This window comes from Chaetura pelagica, unplaced genomic scaffold, assembly GCF_000747805.2.
Source record: "Chaetura pelagica isolate M959 unplaced genomic scaffold, ChaPel_1.0 scaffold68, whole genome shotgun sequence".
NCBI classification, from domain to species: Eukaryota; Metazoa; Chordata; class Aves; order Apodiformes; family Apodidae; genus Chaetura; species Chaetura pelagica.
The window spans coordinates 4256846-4279205 of record NW_009954407.1 but is presented as its reverse complement, the minus strand read 5'-3'; the positions used below and the strand labels follow the sequence as shown (position 1 = coordinate 4279205).

Below are 22360 nucleotides of genomic sequence, written 5' to 3'. Positions count from 1 at the left end.
GGGCCCTGCCTGTCCCACCGCGGCAGGGCCGGGGCCGGGAGCGCCGGACGCTCCAGCTCAGCTGGTCTCAGGCAGTCAGCGGAGGCCCGTGTGTCAACTTACTCTAGAAGTAGGATCGTATTCAAATTGTGTGCGGTAATCAAATGCGTAGCTGCAATTTTTTTTTTTTTTTTTGGCCTTTGCTGTATTGCTGAGCGCTATTTCAGTCTCTGCAACTCGAAGTTGTGTGGAGCAGCTCCCACATCACGGGGGAGATGCCGGTAGCGTTGGGCTGGTGCTAAGGGGGCCCCGGAGGGTTCGCCAGCTCTGCAGGCTTGGAATGCTGAAGTTACTTTCGCCTTTACAACAGGATATCGGTATCTGTGTGGCTAAGCCTGAGCACGCACAGGGAGGCACATGTACGAACTCCTGGCCTGCCAGAGGTCACACGGAGTGTTTGCTTAGCTGAGCTGCCCTGGTTTCCCCTCACATCAGTGAGTGCAGGGCAGCTCACTGCCTCTCCTAAGTGGGGTTTTTCTTCTTGTAGGACTCCGTGTGAGGTGCATTTGCTTCACTGCAGGCTTGGGTATGAGCTGCAGTGCATTGGTGTGAGCTGCTCTCGTTGTCCTGTTATAGCGTGCAGTGACAGACATTGTGTGACAAGACTTCCTCTTATTTCTGAGACGTACTGACATGCTCTCTGAGGATCCTCCTAATCATCCTGAAGAGCAGTGTCATAAAATAGATCCAACGTCCATCCAGTAACTTCTGCTGGTGGACCAATTTAGCAATGGTAGGAAGACTACACTTGGAGCTAACACAGAGGAGCTGATGTGTGTTCCTGTTCATGCCGTCCTTTGTGTGCTAGTTTTCCTGTTTAAGCAAACTTTGAGTTAAATAGGACCTCTAAAGACTTTAGGCATATAGAGATTTCATCTGGTTGAGGCATGAGAACCAACAGGATTTTTTCCAAGTAATTCAGATACAGAGATATGTGAAATTATCGGTTAAAATTAGTTTGGAAACAATGTTCACATCTTTGAAGCCTCTATCTTGGAGATCCACATCTTTTAATCGCATAAATCTCCTAAGTCCTTAGGCTCCTAGGTATTTGGTGCTGCATCTATGCAGAGCCCTTGCCTTCACAGCAGAACTAAGCAGTGGTATATATGCTTTGCCATGAGTGAAAAGGAGGAGAGAGAAAAAAAAAAGGATAATCTGCAGTGGGAATCTGTCCTAATAAAGCTTTTCCAATGTGCATAAAATTTTTATTAGAAAGAAAACCTATTGCTGCTGGCCACATATATGCTGACTACTAAACAGTAGTAAAGATCTTGTCCTTATCTTCCATTTCTGGCTTGTGTAAGAATTAATTCTTTAAAAAAACTTAACATTTGTCTCACATATTGGGCTTTATCTTTTAGTCAACTGCTTGCATTTATAGCCTGGGTTCTACTTCCTTTCTCTGTGTTTGTTATTTCTTGCAGTTCTTGATGCAAGTTTTGATTGAACTTGGTCTTTGAATGTTTATTCTGGCAAAGGAATTTAATTGGCATCTTACAGTTCCCAGCATTCTTTTTAAGCTGTACACTAGTATACTGAACACATTAAAAGCCTTCCTTCCTAGAACCAATTTGTTTCTGTAACAACACCCCACCAAACTGGGATGCAACCGAGTATATTGAAAGTAAATTAATGTCTCACAAAAGTAGGATGTAACTAGAGTCCAGAGTATAAAGTATCTGGTTTGTGTTTTACAGCAGATGTTAAAGGAGACCAGAACTTTAGCACAAACAATGTCTGAAGCATGCATATACATGTATTATTTTACTGCTCTGTCTTTGCTGCCATCAGGCTTTACCATGCTCCGAGCCTTTAGCCACACAAATGGTAGGTGTATGTTCCATCATGCTAAGTGTTGGCATCATCATAAGTCTGTGCTGGCAATCAGGAGAGAAGATGTTAATGCATGGGAAAGAAGAGCACCTCTAGCACCAAAGCATGTTAAAGAATTGACACAGATGGGATACAAGGTCTTGGTTCAGCCATCAAACCGGAGAGCGATCCATGAAAAGGTAAGGTCCCATTTTGTGCTAAATAACCAAAGCCTTAGTTCAGCTTTTAACCGTAGTATAGGAAAAATAATACTAAAAGGATACATGTGAGAAATTTACTTTGAGTTTTCTCTTTCATAGGATTATGTCAAAGCAGGTGGCATTATTCAAGAAGATATTTCTGAGGCTTCTTTGATAGTAGGTGTAAAGAGACCTCCAGAGGACAAACTAATCCCAAAAAAGAACTATGCCTTCTTCTCTCACACGATTAAAGCCCAAGAGGCAAACATGCCTCTTTTGGATGAGATTCTAAGACAGGTAAATTTTGTCATAGCGAAGACAATTGGCATGGGGTGGAAATGGAACGTAATGCTGAAATATGATTGAAAACTTGCTGCCTAATGTGGTTACTTTTGGCATTTGGAGATAGCTAATGAGAACTCTTTTCAGTATCCTTTCTGCAGCTGAGTAGTTTTGCTCAGAGGACCCCACGCTTGCAGTGCTGCTCTGTTTATCTGTGTAAGGCAGATGAGTTGTGGGCATGGTACGCTCCAGAGAGGTTCATGCTGCATGACCAAGAAAACTTGTTGGAAGGCTATTAAGCTAGAGGCAGCCATCGCACTCAGGAATGAGCAGCCTGTTGGCAGAGGCTGCGAGTGGCTCTGCAGCTGCAGAGAGGCACACTGGGGAGCCATGTGCTAAGGGTGCACGGGCACTGCAGATGCTCTCTGAAAGAAGAATTCAATGCAACCGTTAGCTTTTTATTTCCATACTTTAACCTTGTTATGAATTATTTGCCTTTCTTATATATGCCCATCAGCCTCTATCATGAAGGATGACAAAGGCCTGTGACAAGGTAGTTCCTAGGAGAGCAATATGCCACTGACTGCATTCACTGAAAATTTTAATGCTTAGTTTGCTATGTATTTTCAGGAAATTCGACTGTTTGACTATGAAAAAATGGTTGATCATAAAGGAATGCGAGTTGTGGCCTTTGGAAAGTGGGCTGGTGTAGCAGGTATAGTGCATAAACTGAAGGCAGGCTTGCAACAAGTAACTTCTTGTAGCGCTTTTGCTTGTCTGTGTTTCCTGAAAGTTGAAACTAGCAATGGTCTCTAACCGTCATTTTAAGTCTTGCTTTTAAGAGCTTTGTTTTCTTTGTTTAGTGTTCCCTACTTTTGATGAGACTACATGTCAAATAGTCCTTTGGATTCCTGGAAAATCTACTGTTTCATGTTGTCTTGAAGTCCCATTTGTCTATTCAACTAATCTGAGGCAGACTAAATATCAAGGGATCAACTGAATAGGCTTTTGAAAGAAATGGCTGCTGTCAGACCTGCCAGTTTGAAAACATCTGTTTGTCGCACTGTTATTCTTTTACACTGCTGTTTGCGAGGCAAGGTTCTCACTCCTTTCTACTGAACTTCAACTCTTTTTCTTCAGGAGACTCCTTATTATCTCCTTCTTTGGATTCTGGTGATGTGGATGCATCTCACAAAAGGATATTGAAGTACTGAATAATACTGAAATGCATAATGTGGCCAAGAGCAGGTTAAGGTCATGACCTGCTATTGAATTTCTTTCCCTGGTTTATGTGGACTTTCTTTAGAAGTAAAGTATTTACATTAAGTATATGTTAAAACACAGGGAAAAATATCCATGATAGTTTCAGACTTCAGTCTCTGCAGTTTCTAACTGTGCATATTCATAATTGACACTGATGGTCTGATTTGTTTTGTTTTTTTTAATAGGTATGATTAACATTCTACATGGATTGGGATTACGATTTTTAGCCCTGGGACATCACACTCCCTTCATGGTAAGAGTATATATGTATGTATTTTTCTTTTGCAAAGTGACATTTTGGCATCTGCTATTTATGAGTTTGAATCTGGAAAATCTTGATGATTCCGTGCCTTTGATTTCAGCACATTGGGATGGCACATAACTACAGGAATAGCAGTCAGGCTGTGCAGGCAGTACGGGATGCTGGGTATGAAATTTCACTGGGATTGATGCCGAAGTCAATTGGGCCCTTAACATTTGTGTTTACAGGCACTGGTAATGTTTCTAAGGTAAGAATTCTGTCTTGAAGATGAAATGCTGTATTATTTCTGATAAAACTTCTTGGCTTTTGATACATATCAGTGTAATCGGTTGATGGGTTAATTTTGTTTGCTTGGACTTCAGGTTTTCCTTTGCCAGTAAGAATTTTTAAGTACCCTAAACTAATGCCTATAAGATGAAATAATGCCTAACAAGGCTGACGACTTTAAATTCTTACCACAAAAAATGGGTTAAGTCTTACTGGTCCTCTCTCACACCTGCATGATTTTTCTCTTCCTTTCTCCTCTGTGTTGACTTTTGGCTCACAAGGTGTGTTGAATCACCCTATTGAAGTATGAGGGAAATATTTTTTTTCTAATACTTGCTTAGTTTTTGTATCTGTTTTTATAGCATTGACTTGGCTTGCAAGTGCTGGACTTTACAACTGCTTTGTACCAAATAAGTAAAAGGCTTACTCCTGGTTTTGGCAACAAAGATCGGTTAACTAGGCTCCGGTTGTAAAGTGAAATCACTGCCTAAGTAAATATGTGCTTTCTGGACCAAAGGATGGCATGTCTGAAAAGCCTGTGTTCTATGATCATAGCTCGTTGGGAAAGTCATCTTGGAATTCTTTGCCTTTAGAACAGCCTGGTTGGTGAGGAGTGGCTTCAGGGATCTTCCCTAAAGAGAAACTGCCTCTCAGATTGGCAGCAGTATCATCTGTTGTGGCTGAGTTGAGGCTTCCCAGCCCTGCTGTTAGTAATATAAACCGAGCATTGGGTTGTGGGTCAGGCGTATTGTGGAAATGGGGAATCATGTGAATTTCTCATACATAAAGCTCAGGCAGCTTTGTTTGGGATAAGTGGGAACATGTGTGAAATAGTCTGTACATCTCTGAAGATGTTCTCTAGCAGGACTTTCAAGTTGTACATGGCATTTTTATGTTTATTTTCACACCCCAAATGAGCAATGTTATACTTCCTTTATATTCTCTGCTCATTCTGAGTCCTACTTCAATTCTTACAGGGTGCTCAAGAAATGTTCAATGCCCTCCCATGTGAGTTTGTGGAACCACATGAGCTAAAGGAAGTTTCGAGATCGGGAGGTATGCTGTGACAATAAAGTGACTGAAAACACTGGAACCCCTTTTGCTCAAGTATAACAGCATATTTATCTATCTATCTATTTATTTGTTTATTTTTGTTCTTAGACCTCAGAAAAGTATATGGGACAGTGTTAAGTCGTCACCATCATCTTGTAAGGAAACGTGATGGACTGTATGATCCAGTAGACTATGATAAACATCCAGAACTTTACACTTCTCGCTTCAACACCGATGTAAGCATCTCTTCTGTTCTTTTACAAAAGGTTTTCCATCTTTCACCAGACTAGCTGGTATTTACTACACCTTTGCATCTCCATCGATTGATAGAGCATTCATTAAAACACTAGGCAAGGTGCTTTCAACTTCTTAAAGTACAAGATGAGAATATCAGGCATCTGTAACTTTCTTTGCAGATTGCACCCTACACAACTTGTTTAGTTAATGGCATATATTGGGAACAACATACTCCTCGCTTGTTAAGTCGACAAGATGCTCAGAAGCTGATGGTGCCAGTTAGATCTCCTGCTGGTGCAACGGAGGGTTGTCCTGAGTTGCCACACAAGTAAGACCTCAGTACACTCCTAAGTATTCTGCAGCACCGTGGTTAAGTCATAGTGTTCGGCAATTTCACCACAATATCTGCCAAATGATTCTGTTTCTTACTTTGTTCTTCTTGCATGTTGCACAATGCCCCTTTGATTCTGCTTTTGTTCTTCTGTGATTTGTAGTCTTGTTTACACAGTTTGGAGTTTTTGAAAACATCACACTGCAAATGATTGACAGGTGCTGGCTGTCTTTCTGCAAAGGTAGTTCTGACATTGATCCCTGTGTAGAATCCGATATAAGCAGTGTGACATCTGGTAAATGTACCTACTGTACAGTTGCTAGAAGTTTCTGTGCTTCACCAGTGTTTGTTGGTTAACTTCTTCCAACCCTGTCATTTGGCTTGTACAAGTTCAGTACCTGTTCCTTAACACTTCGGATTTCTGCAGCAAGTAGTGGGAATGCCTCACAACCCTAAATATCTTTAAGGATGGAACATGAGGTTCAAATCCAGGGTGTGGGTAGAAGCCAGCCTTTCTCTAATAGCCTTGTGTAATACTTCTCTGGGAACTTGGCCTGGAGATGGATTTGGGGAGGATATGGCAGTGCATCCTAATGAGGAAGCAGGTTTTTGTTTCTTCTATGCCCATTCTTGACACCTTTCTTATTCTCACTTGGTAAATAAAAAATGTGTTAACCTTGAGTGGAGACAGAGGCTGTGAGTTAGGCTAATGAATGCTTCACCTGTGCCAGCTGTTGGTGACCTGAAAGGAGGCCACCACCTCTTTAGCTGTCTCTTTACAGTGATGAAGTTATTCTTGCACAGGACTGCCCAGTGACAGCTTGGGTGAACTGGTAGATAATGAATGGGACATGTTGGAAATACATGGAGTGCAGAGGAAAATTATGGGTGTGTGGATTCTCCTGTTGTTTCAGAAGTTATGCAGGAAATATGGATCCTGTTGATAAGAGTGGAAATCTTATGAATACATTAGGGCCAGGTTCCCATTATGTTTCTGGAGGTCATTGTTTGTGTTTAGTATTGTTGACTTACAAATTGATTAAGATGTATGAAGCTGCAAGTCTGATAGATCTTCTCACATTTCCTTTGTTTCCTGTTTACTTGTGATCTCTTATACCTATGTTCTTTAGTGATTTGGATAATGCTCTACACCTTTTTTTTTTTGTGCAATCATATTAGACTTCTGGCAATATGTGACATATCAGCAGACACTGGAGGATCTATAGAATTTATGACGGAGTGTACAACAATTGACAGTCCATTTTGTATGTATGATGCTGACCAGCATATTACTCATGACAGGTGGGAGAGCCTTTAATTTTTATTGTTTTCCTTTGTAATTTATACAGTGAGACATTATATTGAAAAATCACACACTTAAAACACTTCTGAAAGATGGTACCTTTCAGGTACTGAAGAGAAGTAGTTTAAAACAGCTGTGTTCTCTTTTTCAGTGTTGAAGGCTCTGGGATTTTGATGTGTTCCATTGACAATCTGCCAGCACAGCTTCCTATAGAAGCAACTGAGTACTTTGGAGACATGCTTTTCCCATATATTGAAGAGATGGTAAGGTCTATTGTGTCTAACAAGAAGGTAAAAGACTTGGACTTTGGTCTGCTTGTTTGTTGCTTTTCTGGTCTCCTATATACATTCAAAAGGAATCTGCTGTAGAACATAACTGACTTTGTACTTAAAAAAAAAAAAAAAAGTTTTCAAGCCTTGAGGCAATACTTTCAAATGCAAATGAGACATTAGTGACCTGGATGTCTTAGGGATTTGTCAAGAACATGATGTGTAGGCAGGAAGCAGGCTCTGGCAGGTATTTCATTGCTTCTGGATCTTGCAGTACATATCTAAATCTGATTTTCTTGGTGGACTCTACAATCACACACAATCAAACTGCTGTTTGGATTCCCATATTTTCATAAAAGTCAAACGACACTGAGAGTTTCAGATCTACAAGATATTGGTATTGTTGCATGCATTTAAATGTTGCTTAGAATCTTGATCTTTTACTCTGAAAAAAAATTATGGGAACTAAAATGACCTAATTTGAAATAACTTCTCTCCGTAGCTGTTGTCAGAAGGCTCAAAACCACTTGAAAGCCAGAATTACTCAGCTGTTGTTCGAGATGTAAGTTTTGCAATTTGACAGTCTGCTTGTCTTCCTCTGCTTTAAAACGTATGGGCACAAATAACCCCCATTTGTTTAATGTATTTCTAGGCAGTGATTGCATCCAATGGCTCACTGACAGCTAAGTATGAATATATCCAGAAACTGAGGGAGAGCAGGTAAGTTGTAGCTTCTGGAAGTTTACTTCCTTTGGGATTAAAAAAAAAACAACAACCCACAAACTTGTCTGCATTCTATCTCTCCTTTTCGATGTATTTACTCTTTTGTTTTGGTTGAGTACTGCTATATAGCACTGAGTTTCAGTGTCTTCTAGGTTGATGATTTCTTTCTTTCTTCATGCACATTGCCTAAATCATCAACATGTGTTGTCAGTAACTTATACTGAAGCTGAGAACATGGTAATTTTTCTCCTTATGTTATGGAGACTGTAGTACCAGAGTCAGAAGTCAGCCACATGCCTGTATTATTCTGTTACTACTTGGCGGTTAAAAATAGATGTAACAGAATCCTTTGAAAGGAGTGGCTGAAAGGAAAAGACTCTCTCATATACTTTTGTATCTAGTTTCCTCTAGTGCTCAAGTGCTGTGCACTATGCACTAAAAGCACAGTGTGTTTGCTTTTGCGTGCCAAACTTCCCCAGTTTCCTTTGGGAACTTCAGGAGTTCTAGTTATGAACTTGTGCATGGTGAAATATAGGTACATTTTCCACCCAAAGTAACATGCTGTTTGCCTCTGAAAGAGTTCAGCTCACAGTGTTTTTTGATGTGTGCTGTTTGATAGACCACCTGAAGAGGCTGTCTGAGTAACAAATTTTCTTATTCCTTACGCAGCACGATGATGGGGGATTTTTTGCTTTCTTCATAATTGCTTGCATGGTCTTGTGTGTACTACCCTGAGAATCTGGAGACTTCATTCTCAAGGGGGTTTTTGTGGGTAGTTTTTTTATATTTCTGCAAACCTCAGTGTTGCATGTGATTTTCAGATGTTCATTGGTGTTCCTCACTTAGTGGTCAGAAAGCAAAACGTGCTAATGATAACCTCCTTTACTTTGAAAACTTTGGAGCTAATGCAAATGAAAATAGGGATTTTACTGCTTAAGGTGTGATGGTTTAGCTATAGAAAGGCTCTTGTTTAGACCCTGTAGGAATGATGTGCCTTGTGTTACTACTGTAACAAAATGTTAAGTTGTGCCTAGTTTAAACTCTGAGGGCTGTATTTAGACTAATTGCTTTTACCCTTTGGAAATCCATGAACATTTCGGACATAGGACAGCCAGTCTGCATGAGCTGAATTGTTTTTAGTGCCACTAGAATGTAGAAGCAGTTTGGTCTTCTGAACTTACCTCCATTTTTTCACTTTACTTGCTTCATACCTGCCACTGGTTCCTCACACAGCTGCAATGGCATATCCCATTAAGAATGTAGGCCTTGAAGTATTACTGTTTGGTAATTACAGTTATTACTGAACTATTACTTCTTCATAGATTAACATCACTAACTTATTTAAACTTGTATGTAGAGAATAGCCACAATCTGAAATGTTCTATTCTGAGATGGTATAGATTCTGTTCCCGCTCTTGATGGGTCATTTGGCAGCTCATGTTTGTTCCTGTCCTAGAGCAGACAGCTATGTTTGATCCAAGTGTGACCTCATTCTAGACACTGGGAAAGATTTAAATACATGTGATAAGTTTGATTGCAAAACCCAGCTTTCTTTCCTGTGGGTAGGCTCCCATTTATCAACACTGCTGCTCTAAGCTTCTACATATCACTGCTGCTCTCTCTAGGTAAAAGGAATTCTTTTTCTTCCCTTGCCCATGAAGGGATAGCTGTGGAAGAAGAACATACTTGAATTAACAGAAGATGGAAGGTCCTCCAGTTTGTCATATGAAAGCATATAATGGCTTAGGAGGCTTTATTGTGAATGGATTAATAATTATTAGACAGATTAGAGAGGTGATACATTGGAACATCCTATTCAGATTTAATGAATTGAAAAGATTTTTTTAAACAAAATTTTAATTCAGCATGAAAGTGGGAGAAGGGAATATGGAACATCTGGAATTTTGGAGAGTAATTCAAGATTTGCAACTACTCAGACACAGTTAGTAGGTGGGAATGTGCTTCAGACAGATTATATAGGTGTATTTGGTACTGATTTAACTCTCTTCACTCAAGGTGGACTTTCAACACTGTTGTTTGAGGCCTTGCAAATGTAGTCAGGTACTTTATGCCATGCAATACCACTCTTGTTGTCATGCTACTAGGTATTGCTCTGGCAGGCTGCAACACCATTCTTCATTATTGTGGCCAACTTTTAAATGGAAAAACACAACCAAAAATTGAGTTGAGGATGTCACGTGGAGCCCCCCAAAAGGTCTGAACCAAACATTATTTAGTAGACATGGTTAGTCCCCTTCTGAGGACAGTAGCTTTAAGCAAAGTGGACATGAGCTTGCCAGCTGGAGGTCAGGGTTCTTTCTGTAGCATAATCCACAGTGGAGTATATGCCTGTGTAAACCCTTAGTAGATAAAGGGGAAATTGAGAAACTTGCTTATACACTTACAAAATTTGTTTTCAGGATGTGGCGTAAGAAAAGCCAACTTCCGTCTTCATTAGTCATTAGTCTTCATTAGGTTAAACAGTAAGGCAATGAACAGCTTCTTTTTCTTCAGCAATAAAAAGTGCCTTAAGAAGAATTTTTTATTTGCCACATTTTTTATCTGAATAGTGATGATACTTTAGACAGACAATTTACAATCCTAATTTTACAACTTAATGCAAAATTAAGCTAAAAGGGAAAATAATTATAAACAACCAAAATGTGTTTTCCTAATATAATTTATATCTTTATGAGATCATACTTAAGCAACTGCTGCACTATGGTATTCTGGTTGGCAAAAAGAAATACAAAACCTGACATGAATCAATTTTCTATAGAAAATCAACAGGAGAGTTATTTCTTACATTTATTTAGGAGAGTTATAATAGCTTGGTTGAAACACTCTGATGGCTTTCAAGACAGAATTCTTGTCTGCAAACAGGATTTCTTAATTTGGCATTAACTTTTATTTGTCTTTTTTTGACTATGATGTTCCTATGATGGACTAAGATGAACCCAGTACAGCTTAGTTAAAATAGGCTTTCACCAGCATGGTTTTGTGTACTTAACAGTTACCCATGATGTAAAGGGAGCAAAGCAGAACCTGGAATCCCTGGAATCCCTTTCTGACAGCCCAACATGATGCAGACAGCTTTACAGTCCTCAAGTGATCAGGTTACAGTCGTTTGGCCATTGGGAAAAATACAGTGACCACTGAGGAAAAATTTTTCGAACATCCAGTAGCACCTAGAGAAGCAGTAGAGGTATTGATGGATTCGGTCATGCTTATGTTAGAGGAAAAAAATAGAAGTTATGCAGCAGAAGAATGGAAGCAATTCTAGACAGTGGTTTCCCAGTCTTGGATTGAATAGCCAGGAACTTGACTCTTGGTCTGAATAGAGCTCATGGTCTGTAGACTTACTAAAATATAATTATTCTGTTAGCTTTTGCAGCTTACAGCTTCATTCTTCTGGGTAGTTTTTAATTTTTCCTGTAACACCTCCTAGGGAACAAGCTCAATCGCTGAAGATGGGTAATAAGAAGAGAGTTTTATTGCTCGGGTCTGGCTATGTTTCTGGCCCTGTACTTGAATATCTCACTAGAGATTCCAACGTTGACATCACAGTTGGTATGTAAGACTTAGCTTGTTTTTAATTGAAAAATTATGTCTTCTTTAAACCTGTTAGCATGGCAGAAACTTTCTCATAAGTAATACATAGATCTGGTCTGAGAACAGATAAAGAAAGTCTTTGTTTCTGTGCACAGTAGAAAATGATTTTGTAGCTTTCTGAGCTTATATAATGGATTTGAAAATGACTTAGCTGCATGAGAACCTTACTGTTTGCACATGTAACCTAGAGAGAAATTAGAAGTATTTTTACTTCTAACCTGCTTTCAGCTTGGGATTGGTTTTGTAGTTAGTCGATCACTTTTGTTGATGCTTGACTCTGTTTTCACGCTCACACAATAAGAAGGTGAAATTGTTTTTATAGACATCTCCATGGTGAAGCTTCTGCTGTTTTTGTAGCCAGTACTGTGGCTACAGTAACTTAAGACCCTGTCCTTCCTATCAGGCCCACATGTCTGCTTGTTTATTCCTCTCTTTTGGTTTTATCTGTAGCATATTTCAGGCTGGGCACCTCAGAAACACTTTTCTGTACCCTCAGTGGTGACTTCACACTGATTCTGTGATTTCAGATTTAAAACCCAGGCTGTATTGCCTGAAAGATACTTTGCTGGGAAGTGGTTTTCTTTATATCTTAAGATTATATTTCTGTTGAATTTTGTTGTTATTATTATTGTTGTTGATTTGTTGTGGTTTTTTTTCCTTCATGTTACTTTCACACTTGGCTGCTTATGCTGCCCTTTGCAGTGATAACCATAGTACTTTTAACCCCTGGGAAAAGATTTGCTAGGCAGAAGAGAAGAACTACAAAGGACCTGCACTCTTGTTATTAGCACTGACTGATGCAGTGAACAGGCAAAGGTTGCAGCAATGTGCAGTGTCCATCTCCTCATCACTACGGAACCTTCATCTAGTCCCTGAAGTGCAGTAGCAGTAAGGGAAACCAGGTGAACCAAAAGATCTGTTTTTACCACACACTGAGCAAACATAGCAGGTGCCTCTTAATCTGGGTAGCTTAAAAACATGCAGATTCTATACCAGACACACACACAAAAAAAGTAGTCTATGCATTTGTGGAAATAGCTACTACCATCAAAAACTGATTGAATACTTCAGCTCTGCATTTATTTGGCCAGGTTAGAGAAGTGACCATTTTTAAAACAAGGAGAAAATATGGACTACATAATGACATAAAATACTTTAAGCTTCCAGATGAATTGTTGTACTAATTGAAAGTGATTGTTTTTCAGTTCACTTTTAGAACATTGAGCATACCATTTTTCTGTTGAAATCTTCCTTTGAGAGTCAGTGCAACACAATGTTTCCTTAAATTGGGAAACACCGAGCATGCCTTTTCTGAATTTCTGTGTGAAGGTCAAAGCTAGAACAAAATCTTTGCCTGTTTCAATGCTATTTAATTTTTCAATTCTTTCACCTGAGGTTGTAAACCTGCAAGGCAAGGCACTTTTTGGGATAGGTAGTTATTAGTTATTTTTTTATTTTTTCCCCTATCTTTCTAGTTATACAGTGCTGCTTTGCCAGGATATTGAAGAGCTCACGAATGCCAAGAGTATTTAATACATCTAGGTATTAAGTGATTAAATGGTGAGGGTTTTTGGCATTCTAGTTTTCTCCTACACCTTGTGCTGCCAAGCAGACCACTGGACAAGTCATTTAAGTAAAGGTTGGTAAAGTACCCCCCAAATAAAAGCATGAAGATCAAGTCTATTTTGTGATTGTCCACCAAATAAATAAGGAAAAGAAAAATTGTTGCTTAATTTTCATAGCGCTGTATGTGGGATGTAATTGAGTTCCTACTGATTACTCTTAACTTTGGTGCTCTTTAACTCCTTTTTAAAGTTTTTCATTTGTTTGATCCTTTTGGTTCCCCCCCCAACAGTTTTTCCACTAATAGTCTATCTCAAAAAAAAAACCCCAAAAAACCTATTCTGCCCAAATGGGCTAGTGATACTTTTGACTGGGCATAGTAGACATGTTATTATATTTTTCTGCTGGTGATATTTTTTTTCTTTTTCCTAGACCTTATGTTGCAGGGTTATTGTTCTAGTATAGGTAAACCACCTTCTCTGATATCAGTAGAAGTCTTTACTACAGCTCTTGCTGCTTTCTTGTGATCTTTGTCTAAAACTGTTCTCAAGCCTGTTGTGTGACTATCATTTGCATTCTTCACCCTCAAACACTTTCTGTAATTGATCTTATTCTAGATCCAAGATAATAGTACATTCCTAAGGATTCCAGAAGAATGTACTTTTATCCTTCCATCAGTGGTTTGTTCACTTGTTTTTTTAAAACTTTGTGTGGTCTTTTACAGTACCTTTTGACATTTACCAAAGAGCATCAGATGTTCATCCGGGATATCAAAGACCGAACCTCCAGTATCTGTGTTTTTTTTTAAACTTAGAGTATACAGGTGTTTATGAGGGGTCAAAGTTAAAGACACAGGAGTATTCTTTTGGGGTGGATCATGACCTTGCCTAGCCTATAATAAAAGTGTTGGGTTTTTGTAACTGGTTAATTACACTTTTGTTACTCATTTGTGCGTAAGAGATGCATTAAATTAGCAGAATGTTTTTCCTTTTCTCTAAAAAACACTTAGGTGTGAATGTGTACTTCTTTCTGTTTAGTTATCTTTTTTCCGACCATATGGGTGCTCAGTTTCCTGGCAAATGTAGATAGTGCTGCTGTAGAAAACCACGGCAGGAGGACACATGCACGTGATATAAGCGAGCCAGTGGGTTCTGGAGTGTCCTACTGCCCAAAGATAGGCTTAGCAGTCCTTGATCTCATCTTCTAGATCTACTTCACAGAGTGGAAAAGAAGGGAGGACTCCTAGTTTTGCATAAGTAATTTGTGCTGACCTAGTCTGGACAGGAAAACTGCAGTCAAAACTTTAGCTAATTTTTAAGTATACCAAAAAAGTTGCTAATTGGATACAAGTATTTTCTTGTTAAACAGTTTAGCAGTGAGCATTTCTTAACTTCTGAGAGTAAATATTCTTTGTAGATGCTTGTTTTTGAGTTACAGCTGCTATAGCCTGACAGTGGCAATTGGTAGTAAAATTGACTACTTTAGGAGAAGTAAGGTGCTTTATGCCTAATTTCTCTTCAACTGTTAGTGAAGGAAAACATCCATGTAACTATTTCCTCTTTGGGAAGAAGGAGGTGTATGTGAAGCACAATTATATATGGGAATGCTTAGAACTTACCTTTGTCTTTAGATAACAGTTGATCATGTTTTACTTTCAAAACAGCATCTGTCATGAAGGAACAACTTGAACAACTGACAAAAAAATACAGCAACGTTACTTCAATTCATATGGATGTCATTAAGGATGAGGAAAAGCTGTCCTCTTTGGTGAAGAAACACGACCTTGTGATCAGGTCAGAATTCTGTGTAAAAAATGGTAGACTCAACCCTAAGTTGTGCTGCTTCTTTGTCCTAGTTCAGTGACCTAAATCAACATGGTAACCTTTTTTTTTTTTTTTTTTTTTTAAATGCTGAACAACTGGGGTCATATTTGTGGATGTAAATAGTTGTAACTGACCACTGCCTTTTTACGTAGTGAGGCATCAGGACTTTCAAAGGGGCTTTTACAGCAGCATCAGTGTGAGGGCCAGCTGTGTCTACCAGTGTATGTATTCCAGGGATCAGATTTGCATGTTTGCAAAAGGAGGCAATATCTTGGTCATTTCTACTGAATATGCCATTAAAAAAAGATACCTTTCTATGTATTGAAACAGGCAAGGAAGTGACTTCATAGTCATTGCCGTTTTGTCCCTTTTGCCACAGATGTCATTAGGATTGTTTCCATGTAGAGCATGCTTTTCACAAAGTGCTTCAGCAAGATGATTGTACTGCAGGCTTTCTCAGGGTTGGTTTTACAGTTTTGTGTCTTCTAAACCAGCATGTCTGTATAGAAGGTGGCCTTCAGAAGCAGTCAGTGCTTTGTTTTTTACAAAGAGAAGTGTGACAAAGGATGCTGTCTGTAGAAGGAATCTCCTGTTGTCCTGCTTTCTGTTCTGAGTGCATTCAATAATGCTCTTCTGATGGGGGTAGCATTTCACGTGTGTAGGTATGAAACTGCTCAGGGCAAGGCAGGTATGACTGTTGAATTTACTCTTTTTAGGCATACAAACAACATTTGTGAGTGCCTTTCCAGTGACAACATGAGTAACTGGTTGGATTTTGATGTTACTTAATTCTCCTTCATTTGTAGTTTGTTGCCGTATTCAGCACATCCTTTTGTTGCTAAGAAATGTATTGACAACAAAGTGAACTTGGTAACAGCCAGCTACTTAACACCAGCTATGAAAGAGCTCCAGGAGAGGTGGGTATGAGAGTAGCATCTCCCTGTTATTGCTTCCTTCTTTAGTGCATTATCTGAATATTTTGCAGTCCATTACACCTGCAATGTTTATTGTGAATTACCATTTTCTGCGTTATTTCTCCCCCCCTTTCTATGATGGAAAACTAAGTACCTTTCCCCAAAGTTGCATGTGGAGGCTGAGGCAGAGCAGTTAAATGTGTCCAAACCCCAATCTGGTAAAACTAGTGCTCTAAACACTGGAATGTACTTATCAGCATGCCCTATCTTATTCCATGTTAATGTGCCTTCTGTCCTCCCCTCAGACCTGTTAGGATGTTTGAGCTGGGCTGATACTTGAGCTGAGCAGCTGGGCTGTCCTGTTCTACTAGGAACAGCAAGCTTGTTTGTCATCCTTCACATTCTCCTAATAAAAGCTCATTCTTGGCTTGTTCTTTGTAAAGCAGTATCCTTCATGCCACCTTCTTTTGGACACATCCACTATATTAGTCTCAAATTGGTAGCAGTTCAAACTATTCTGTTTGTGTTGTCCTGTTACATGATTGGAAGTTGTTTTGAGCATGGAGCTTCATCTAGTTTCTCTCAGTCACGATACGGGACACTCTGAAGTGAATTCAAGAGAGAAGAGAATTATACATGCTCTATCTCTACAAAAGATAAACCGGATAAAGCTAGACAGGTAGAGAAGCAGTGTTGCAGACAATGAGGGAGGCTGGGGGGCCTCTCTTCTGCTTCTTGCTATGATGCTAAGAGGTCGTACCATGCTCTCAACAAGAAAAACCAAACACCAGCTCAGTTTTCAAAACACAGTGAGTTTGAAAATAAAACAAATTACCTCATTTTCTGGTGATAAGTGAGCTGCTTTGGGACTTTAGGTAAAGGTTAAGAAAAGAAACCCCAAATGCTTATAATTCGGAAAGTCTTTAAATCTCTCATCTCTGCAGGAGATGTTTGGGGCAATTATGACTAGCCCCATGCTGTCCTCTGCATTACTACCTTCCTGCTTTATAGCACTGTCCAAGAGAATGTGGGATACAGAGCAGCTGGTATATAATTTTCCACCAGCTGCTAAATTTTGCACAGAAGTGAGAGAAACCAAGACTACAGTGACTTTTAGCCAATGATTGTTGATTGGGTTTTAACATGTTTGGTGTGGTTTTTTTGTGGTTTTTTTTTGGTGTTTTTTTTTTCCCCCCACAAGCTGCAGACAAGAGCCCAGAATTTACTTTGTTGGGGAAAGTTTAATGGGCCTTTCTTAGGCAGATTTCCTGACTAAAAGGCCAGTGATAGTGATTATTCTTACAGCTCTGAATCCCTGTTTTTTTTAGTGTAGAAGCTGCTGGCATTACAGTTATCAGTGAAATGGGTTTGGATCCTGGTCTTGACCATATGTTGGCAATGGAATGCATTGACAAAGCAAAAGAAGTTGGTGCTACGGTAAGGTTGGCAGGTAGTGCGTAGTTCTGCCAAGATTTTATTAGTAAAGTTGTTCCTTTAACACCAGCCAGTTTTTAGTCATGGCACTGATGTGTAACTGAGTCTGGACACCTTACCTTTTCTGATCCTTGGAATTTAGTGCCGACTAATCCACTTGGTGAGACTACCAACTAAGATGGCTTTGCCTCAGTGTGTGTTTTGGTTTCCTCTCCTCTATGGACAGTGACTGACACTGTTGGTCACTGAAATTCTTTTGATTTCCCCTGTCCACTGTACATCTTCTTATTTGGCCCATTTGGGGGATAATGACAACAGAAAGTTAAAGAACTAATGGAGATTCTGCAAGGTAGCTCTCTTCTGTTTGCATCCTCATTTGACTTCTCTTCATTGTTGCTTTCCTGTGGATTAATCTGACAGGTTGTATCCTACACTTCTTTCTGCGGTGGCCTACCAGCTCCAGAGCACTCTGACAATCCTCTGAGGTACAAGTTCAGCTGGAGCCCACAAGGAGTGTTGCTGAATACAGTTCAGTCTGCTACATATTTAAAAAATGGAGAGGTGAAGTAATCCTAACATTTCAATTTAAAGTAACACAAAGAAGGTGGAATTGGGCTAAGGAAAGAATTGGGATTTGTAAGGTGCTGTGTTTACTTTCGAGCCAGTGACAGTCAGTTATCTAAGCAAGTTGCATACATCTCTTAATCCTGTGTTTAGAATGTGATGGTTCCAGGCTACTGCCAGCTTACTTCTTACTGTATAGAAAGTGATTGCAAAGAAAGACCGTGTTGTAATGAAAAAAGCACTTGATTGAGGTTGGTGTTGTGGGTTCAGCTTCTATCACTTTTGTGTTTTTGTTTTGCCACTTAATTGCCCTGTATTTGGCTCTGTGAAACAAAGGTGAGAGTACATCCTTCTAGTTTCTATGCTGTCCAGTCATGTCTGTAAACCAAACAGCTTTGTTCTGTACTTGCACAGTGCATAGCAATACTCTTGATATCTTTTGGTGCGGTTAACACACTGAGTGAATTTTCTGAAAGTGCACAGTGCTTTCTGATGTGTTTTATGGAAACTTTGTTTTGCTGTTTGTGCAGGAGTCATTAGAGTAGACAACCTAGCAAATGTCACTGCATCTGTTTTATGGAAAGATTGTAACTGATTTGTGCAAAGCAATTGCAAGCCATTTTCACATTTCTGCTTTCCAGTCCAATCCATTTGATTGTTCCCGCTTGCTCAGAGTAGTTACTGAGCAGGAGCTCTTGAAATGTCAAGGAAACTGCCTTCTATAACCACTGTAAAGTTTAGCTAATTATATAAACTTCTTGATCTGCAAAACTGAGAAGTCTTTTGAGATGTTTTATCATGACATTTTGGTGCTCTAGTGCTCTTATTGTAATAAGAAAGGAGAAATTCAGGGATTATACATTGGTTTATTACTTAAAAAGCAACAACACATTATGTAAGTTTGAGATGAAAGGGTTTCTTGGAGAATGTGAAAATGTTTCTTATTTAATTCTGACCTGGTTCACCCGTTGCTAGGAAAAATTAGATCATGCATATGAATGATTCATTATGAGAGCACCATATGAGCTTGTCAGTAAATTGTACAATTTTTCCTCCTTGCCACTAAATCCTTAGCTGTCTTTCACTGTTGTGCAGGATTCTTCCACACCATTGTATTTGTCTTGCCTGACAAACACAGTAAGATCTTCCGGCATTGCTTCAGACTTCATTGCTTTAGGCTTTCTTCTGGAAGAAAACCTTGCCCCTTTGCTCAGAAGTCACAAAATGACTTTGTATTAATGGTGCATATCAGATGGGTGCAGCAGCTGCTTGAAGGAAGCAAGGTTCAAGGCTTTGGTTGGGAGTGATAATAGGACGACAACCTGATTTTGTTTTCCTTCAATGTGCATTCTCGCTGTGCTTTGTAACTGCAAGTAAAGACACATGGGCAGCAGTTTTATATATCAGTCTGATATCACCTGATCTATTTTATTGTTTTTTTTAAAAGAGAAACAAACCCACATCCTTCTCTTCATACTTGCATTCTTCTACCACATAAAAAACCCAAGCCAACAAACAACTTTGACTAGTAATGGCTGACATAGTGCATGCTCTTCCATCACAAGATATGTGTAATTGGCTTGTGCAACTCTTTTATTTAGGTTGGGTCTGTCTTTGCACCAGAAACATTAAGCATATTGTTCCTAATTAGAGCACACTTCATCTTTTCCATTGTAAAACAAATTAAATAACACTGCACCAAAATAACATTGCTATTTTTTCACAAAATTTAGATTATCAATATTCCAGCTGGAGGAGCATTACTTGATTCTGTTACTTCGATGGATTTTTTCCCAGGATTGAATCTTGAAGGTTTTCCTAACAGAGACAGTACAAAATATGCTGAGCCATATGGTATTCAGACAGCTCACACTTTATTGAGAGGCACCTTAAGATACAAAGTAAGTTATTGTTGTTATTAAGTTACTGTTGTTATTATTATTGTTTTCCTCAAGAGGTGAATGTAGTCATTTCAAGCAAACTCTGTATTTAAAATTTGTTCTTTTATAGCACTGTACTTGCTTTTTGTGAGCTTTCCACTATCCAAATTAAGAGATAATTAAAAGCACTTTCTCATTTTTTTAATGTATCTTTACCTGGTTTATTTAATAGGTGTTTGTTGCAAACCAGAAAAACAGTTGTACTTGTTTAAGGCAGCTGTTCAGTTGGCTGGCATAGTCTGTATCTGTGTTTCTTTTTTTTCTCTGACTCTGTATTTGGTGTCAGATTAATAGAAATTTTTTAAAAAAATTAAATCTGACATGTTTCTGTGGTTTGTGTTGCTGATATGTTTTTTTAAGACTTGATCTGTTCTTTAAAAGCTGATAAAAATTAGGACTTACAGTTTTTTGCTTATATTCCTATGAAAAACATAATGTAAAAATCTTACAGAAAATTACAACTTTCTATCAAACTGAGAAAATTTTTCACGAAATAATTGGAAATCTTGAATTTGAGCAGCTTTAACTTTTTGGTCAGTTAAGTAAAATATTTAGAGATAAATGTGTTTTCCTTGTAGCTGATAAACTCTTCTTTTGTTTGGTAGGTACACAAAGCAAAATCAAAACATAATATTTTTTCTTTCAGATTTCTTCTTTTATCATTTTATTGGTCAATATACATCAAGAAGGAATAAACCTAAAATCATACTGAAGGTTTGAAAAAGCTGTTGTGGATGTTGCAACATGTCTATTGATTTAGGGTTTATGTCAAGTTTTAAGTTACTGTTTTGCACATGGTTTGAGGAATGTGTATGTCCTTTCCCCCTTAATTCCTCTATTGCAATACAACAGGATTTTTTCTCTATTTCTGAGAGGGCAGAATGCTTGCTTAGCAAAAGAAGATGGAAGGCCAATATGGGGGAATAAGGGTTACATATTGCAATAGCTCTCTTTGTCAGCCTAGATACAACCTCTTGTTCAGAAGCTAAAAATATGTAGAAGGCTTCTATCTCATCATGAAGCCTTAATATTACAGTGTCTACTCTTCCATTTGGTGTCTGGTAAAATGTTCTTCTTTTATATAGGTGTTCTCACAAGGAAAAGCAAAAATATCAGGGTGCCATGAAGAATTGTTATTAGTGTGCTGCAAAAATGTTGTTTCTGTGGTTAGTGATATTTTCATTACCCTCAGAGCAGGTCCGTCACTTTGGGTTGTGGTGACTTTGGTCGGGTTGCCTGGAAGAGCTTGCCTTACCTCTGCCTATGTGGCACCTACATGCCAGAGCATTGTGCTGAGCAGGACAGAAGATAGTGTTGGACTTCTGCACATGCTGCTCTGTTGCAAAGCAGAAAGCAAACCATTCCGTGCAGAAGCTAACATCCCTGAGGAGTGTCTTTTCTAGATTAAGTTCAGATGGCTCATGGAGTCCGCGTAAAGACATCACAGAAGGATCTCATTGCGAGGCCATATGAGCTGATACCCTAGTGCTGGTGGAGGTGGCTCCTAATTGTAATTACCCCTCCGTCAGGCTGCTTTATTTCCACTATTCTACTTGTTTACAGGGCTGTAGTCATTTGCATGTAAATGTTTTCAGGTATCCAGCAGCTCAGTGGGAGTGTTAACAGGATACCAACAAAAATTAACAGAAACCAGTTGAGACTGATTTTATCATGCAACCTACTGCAGCCTTTGCAGTTCCCTGTAAATATCATTCCACTGCTGTTCTGGATGTCTCTGATATCCTGAAGGAAAGATACAAACACACAGTATTCTTATCTCTGAAATTAGTTTATCTGATGTCCATACAATCTCACTGGTGTAAAACTGGGGTGAGCTGAGTTCAGAGGTGGAGTCCCTGTGTTCAGTAGTTTATGGGCCAGCTGGCTGATGTCATCCTGTCTGTCACCATGTGCTGGGGTTTGAGTAAGTGCTGGCTGGCTTCCCCTTTAATCTCATGAACCAATGTATTGATGGCAGAATCATAATAAACCATTAAAGAGAGTTTTGAAAACGTAGGTGGAAGGGTGGAGAGGTACTGAGGAAGGTACCACTCTGTAACAGTAGCCCCACTGGCATCGTCTTATTGTGTCTGTTTTCCCACAGGAATAATGCTTAACACTGCCATGGTTGTATCCACACTATATTCAAACCAAGGAGAAATACTCACCTCAGTTTGAAGTTTTTATTATTTTTAACCATGTTATTTTTTTATTTCAGGGGTATTCTAAAACTATGGGAGGCTTTGTAAAACTTGGACTAATTAACCCAGATCCTTACCCTTTGCTAAGCTCAACTACACCACCTCTAACCTGGGTGAGTTACTCTGATTATTCTGCCTTTCCTCTGCTTTATTAATAATTTTCATATTGCTAGGCTTGAGTGTGCTTAGCAGTGGGAATCTTGTATTGCATCCTGGTCTTCTATGCTTTTTGTTTCTGGAAATTAGGAAGATTTTTCTTCAGCAG

The 22360-nt window shown here is 39.0% G+C and overlaps 1 protein-coding gene across 1 annotated transcript in view; it reads left to right on the top strand.

Moving 5' to 3' along the window:
• The first annotated feature begins 1841 nt into the window (after positions 1-1841).
• Positions 1842-22360, top strand: part of AASS (aminoadipate-semialdehyde synthase) — a 24947-nt gene continuing 4428 nt past the window's right edge. Inside the window, exons 1-19 of the mRNA XM_010004307.1 lie at positions 1842-2054; positions 2175-2351; positions 2967-3051; positions 3785-3852; positions 3962-4108; positions 5106-5184; positions 5290-5417; positions 5598-5746; positions 6929-7051; positions 7204-7315; positions 7824-7883; positions 7974-8041; positions 11493-11614; positions 14883-15012; positions 15849-15959; positions 17285-17393; positions 17811-17951; positions 19688-19855; positions 22113-22208. Coding sequence (XP_010002609.1) covers positions 1842-2054; positions 2175-2351; positions 2967-3051; positions 3785-3852; positions 3962-4108; positions 5106-5184; positions 5290-5417; positions 5598-5746; positions 6929-7051; positions 7204-7315; positions 7824-7883; positions 7974-8041; positions 11493-11614; positions 14883-15012; positions 15849-15959; positions 17285-17393; positions 17811-17951; positions 19688-19855; positions 22113-22208 — 2286 coding nt within the window. The remainder of the gene's footprint in view (positions 2055-2174; positions 2352-2966; positions 3052-3784; positions 3853-3961; positions 4109-5105; positions 5185-5289; positions 5418-5597; positions 5747-6928; positions 7052-7203; positions 7316-7823; positions 7884-7973; positions 8042-11492; positions 11615-14882; positions 15013-15848; positions 15960-17284; positions 17394-17810; positions 17952-19687; positions 19856-22112; positions 22209-22360) is intronic.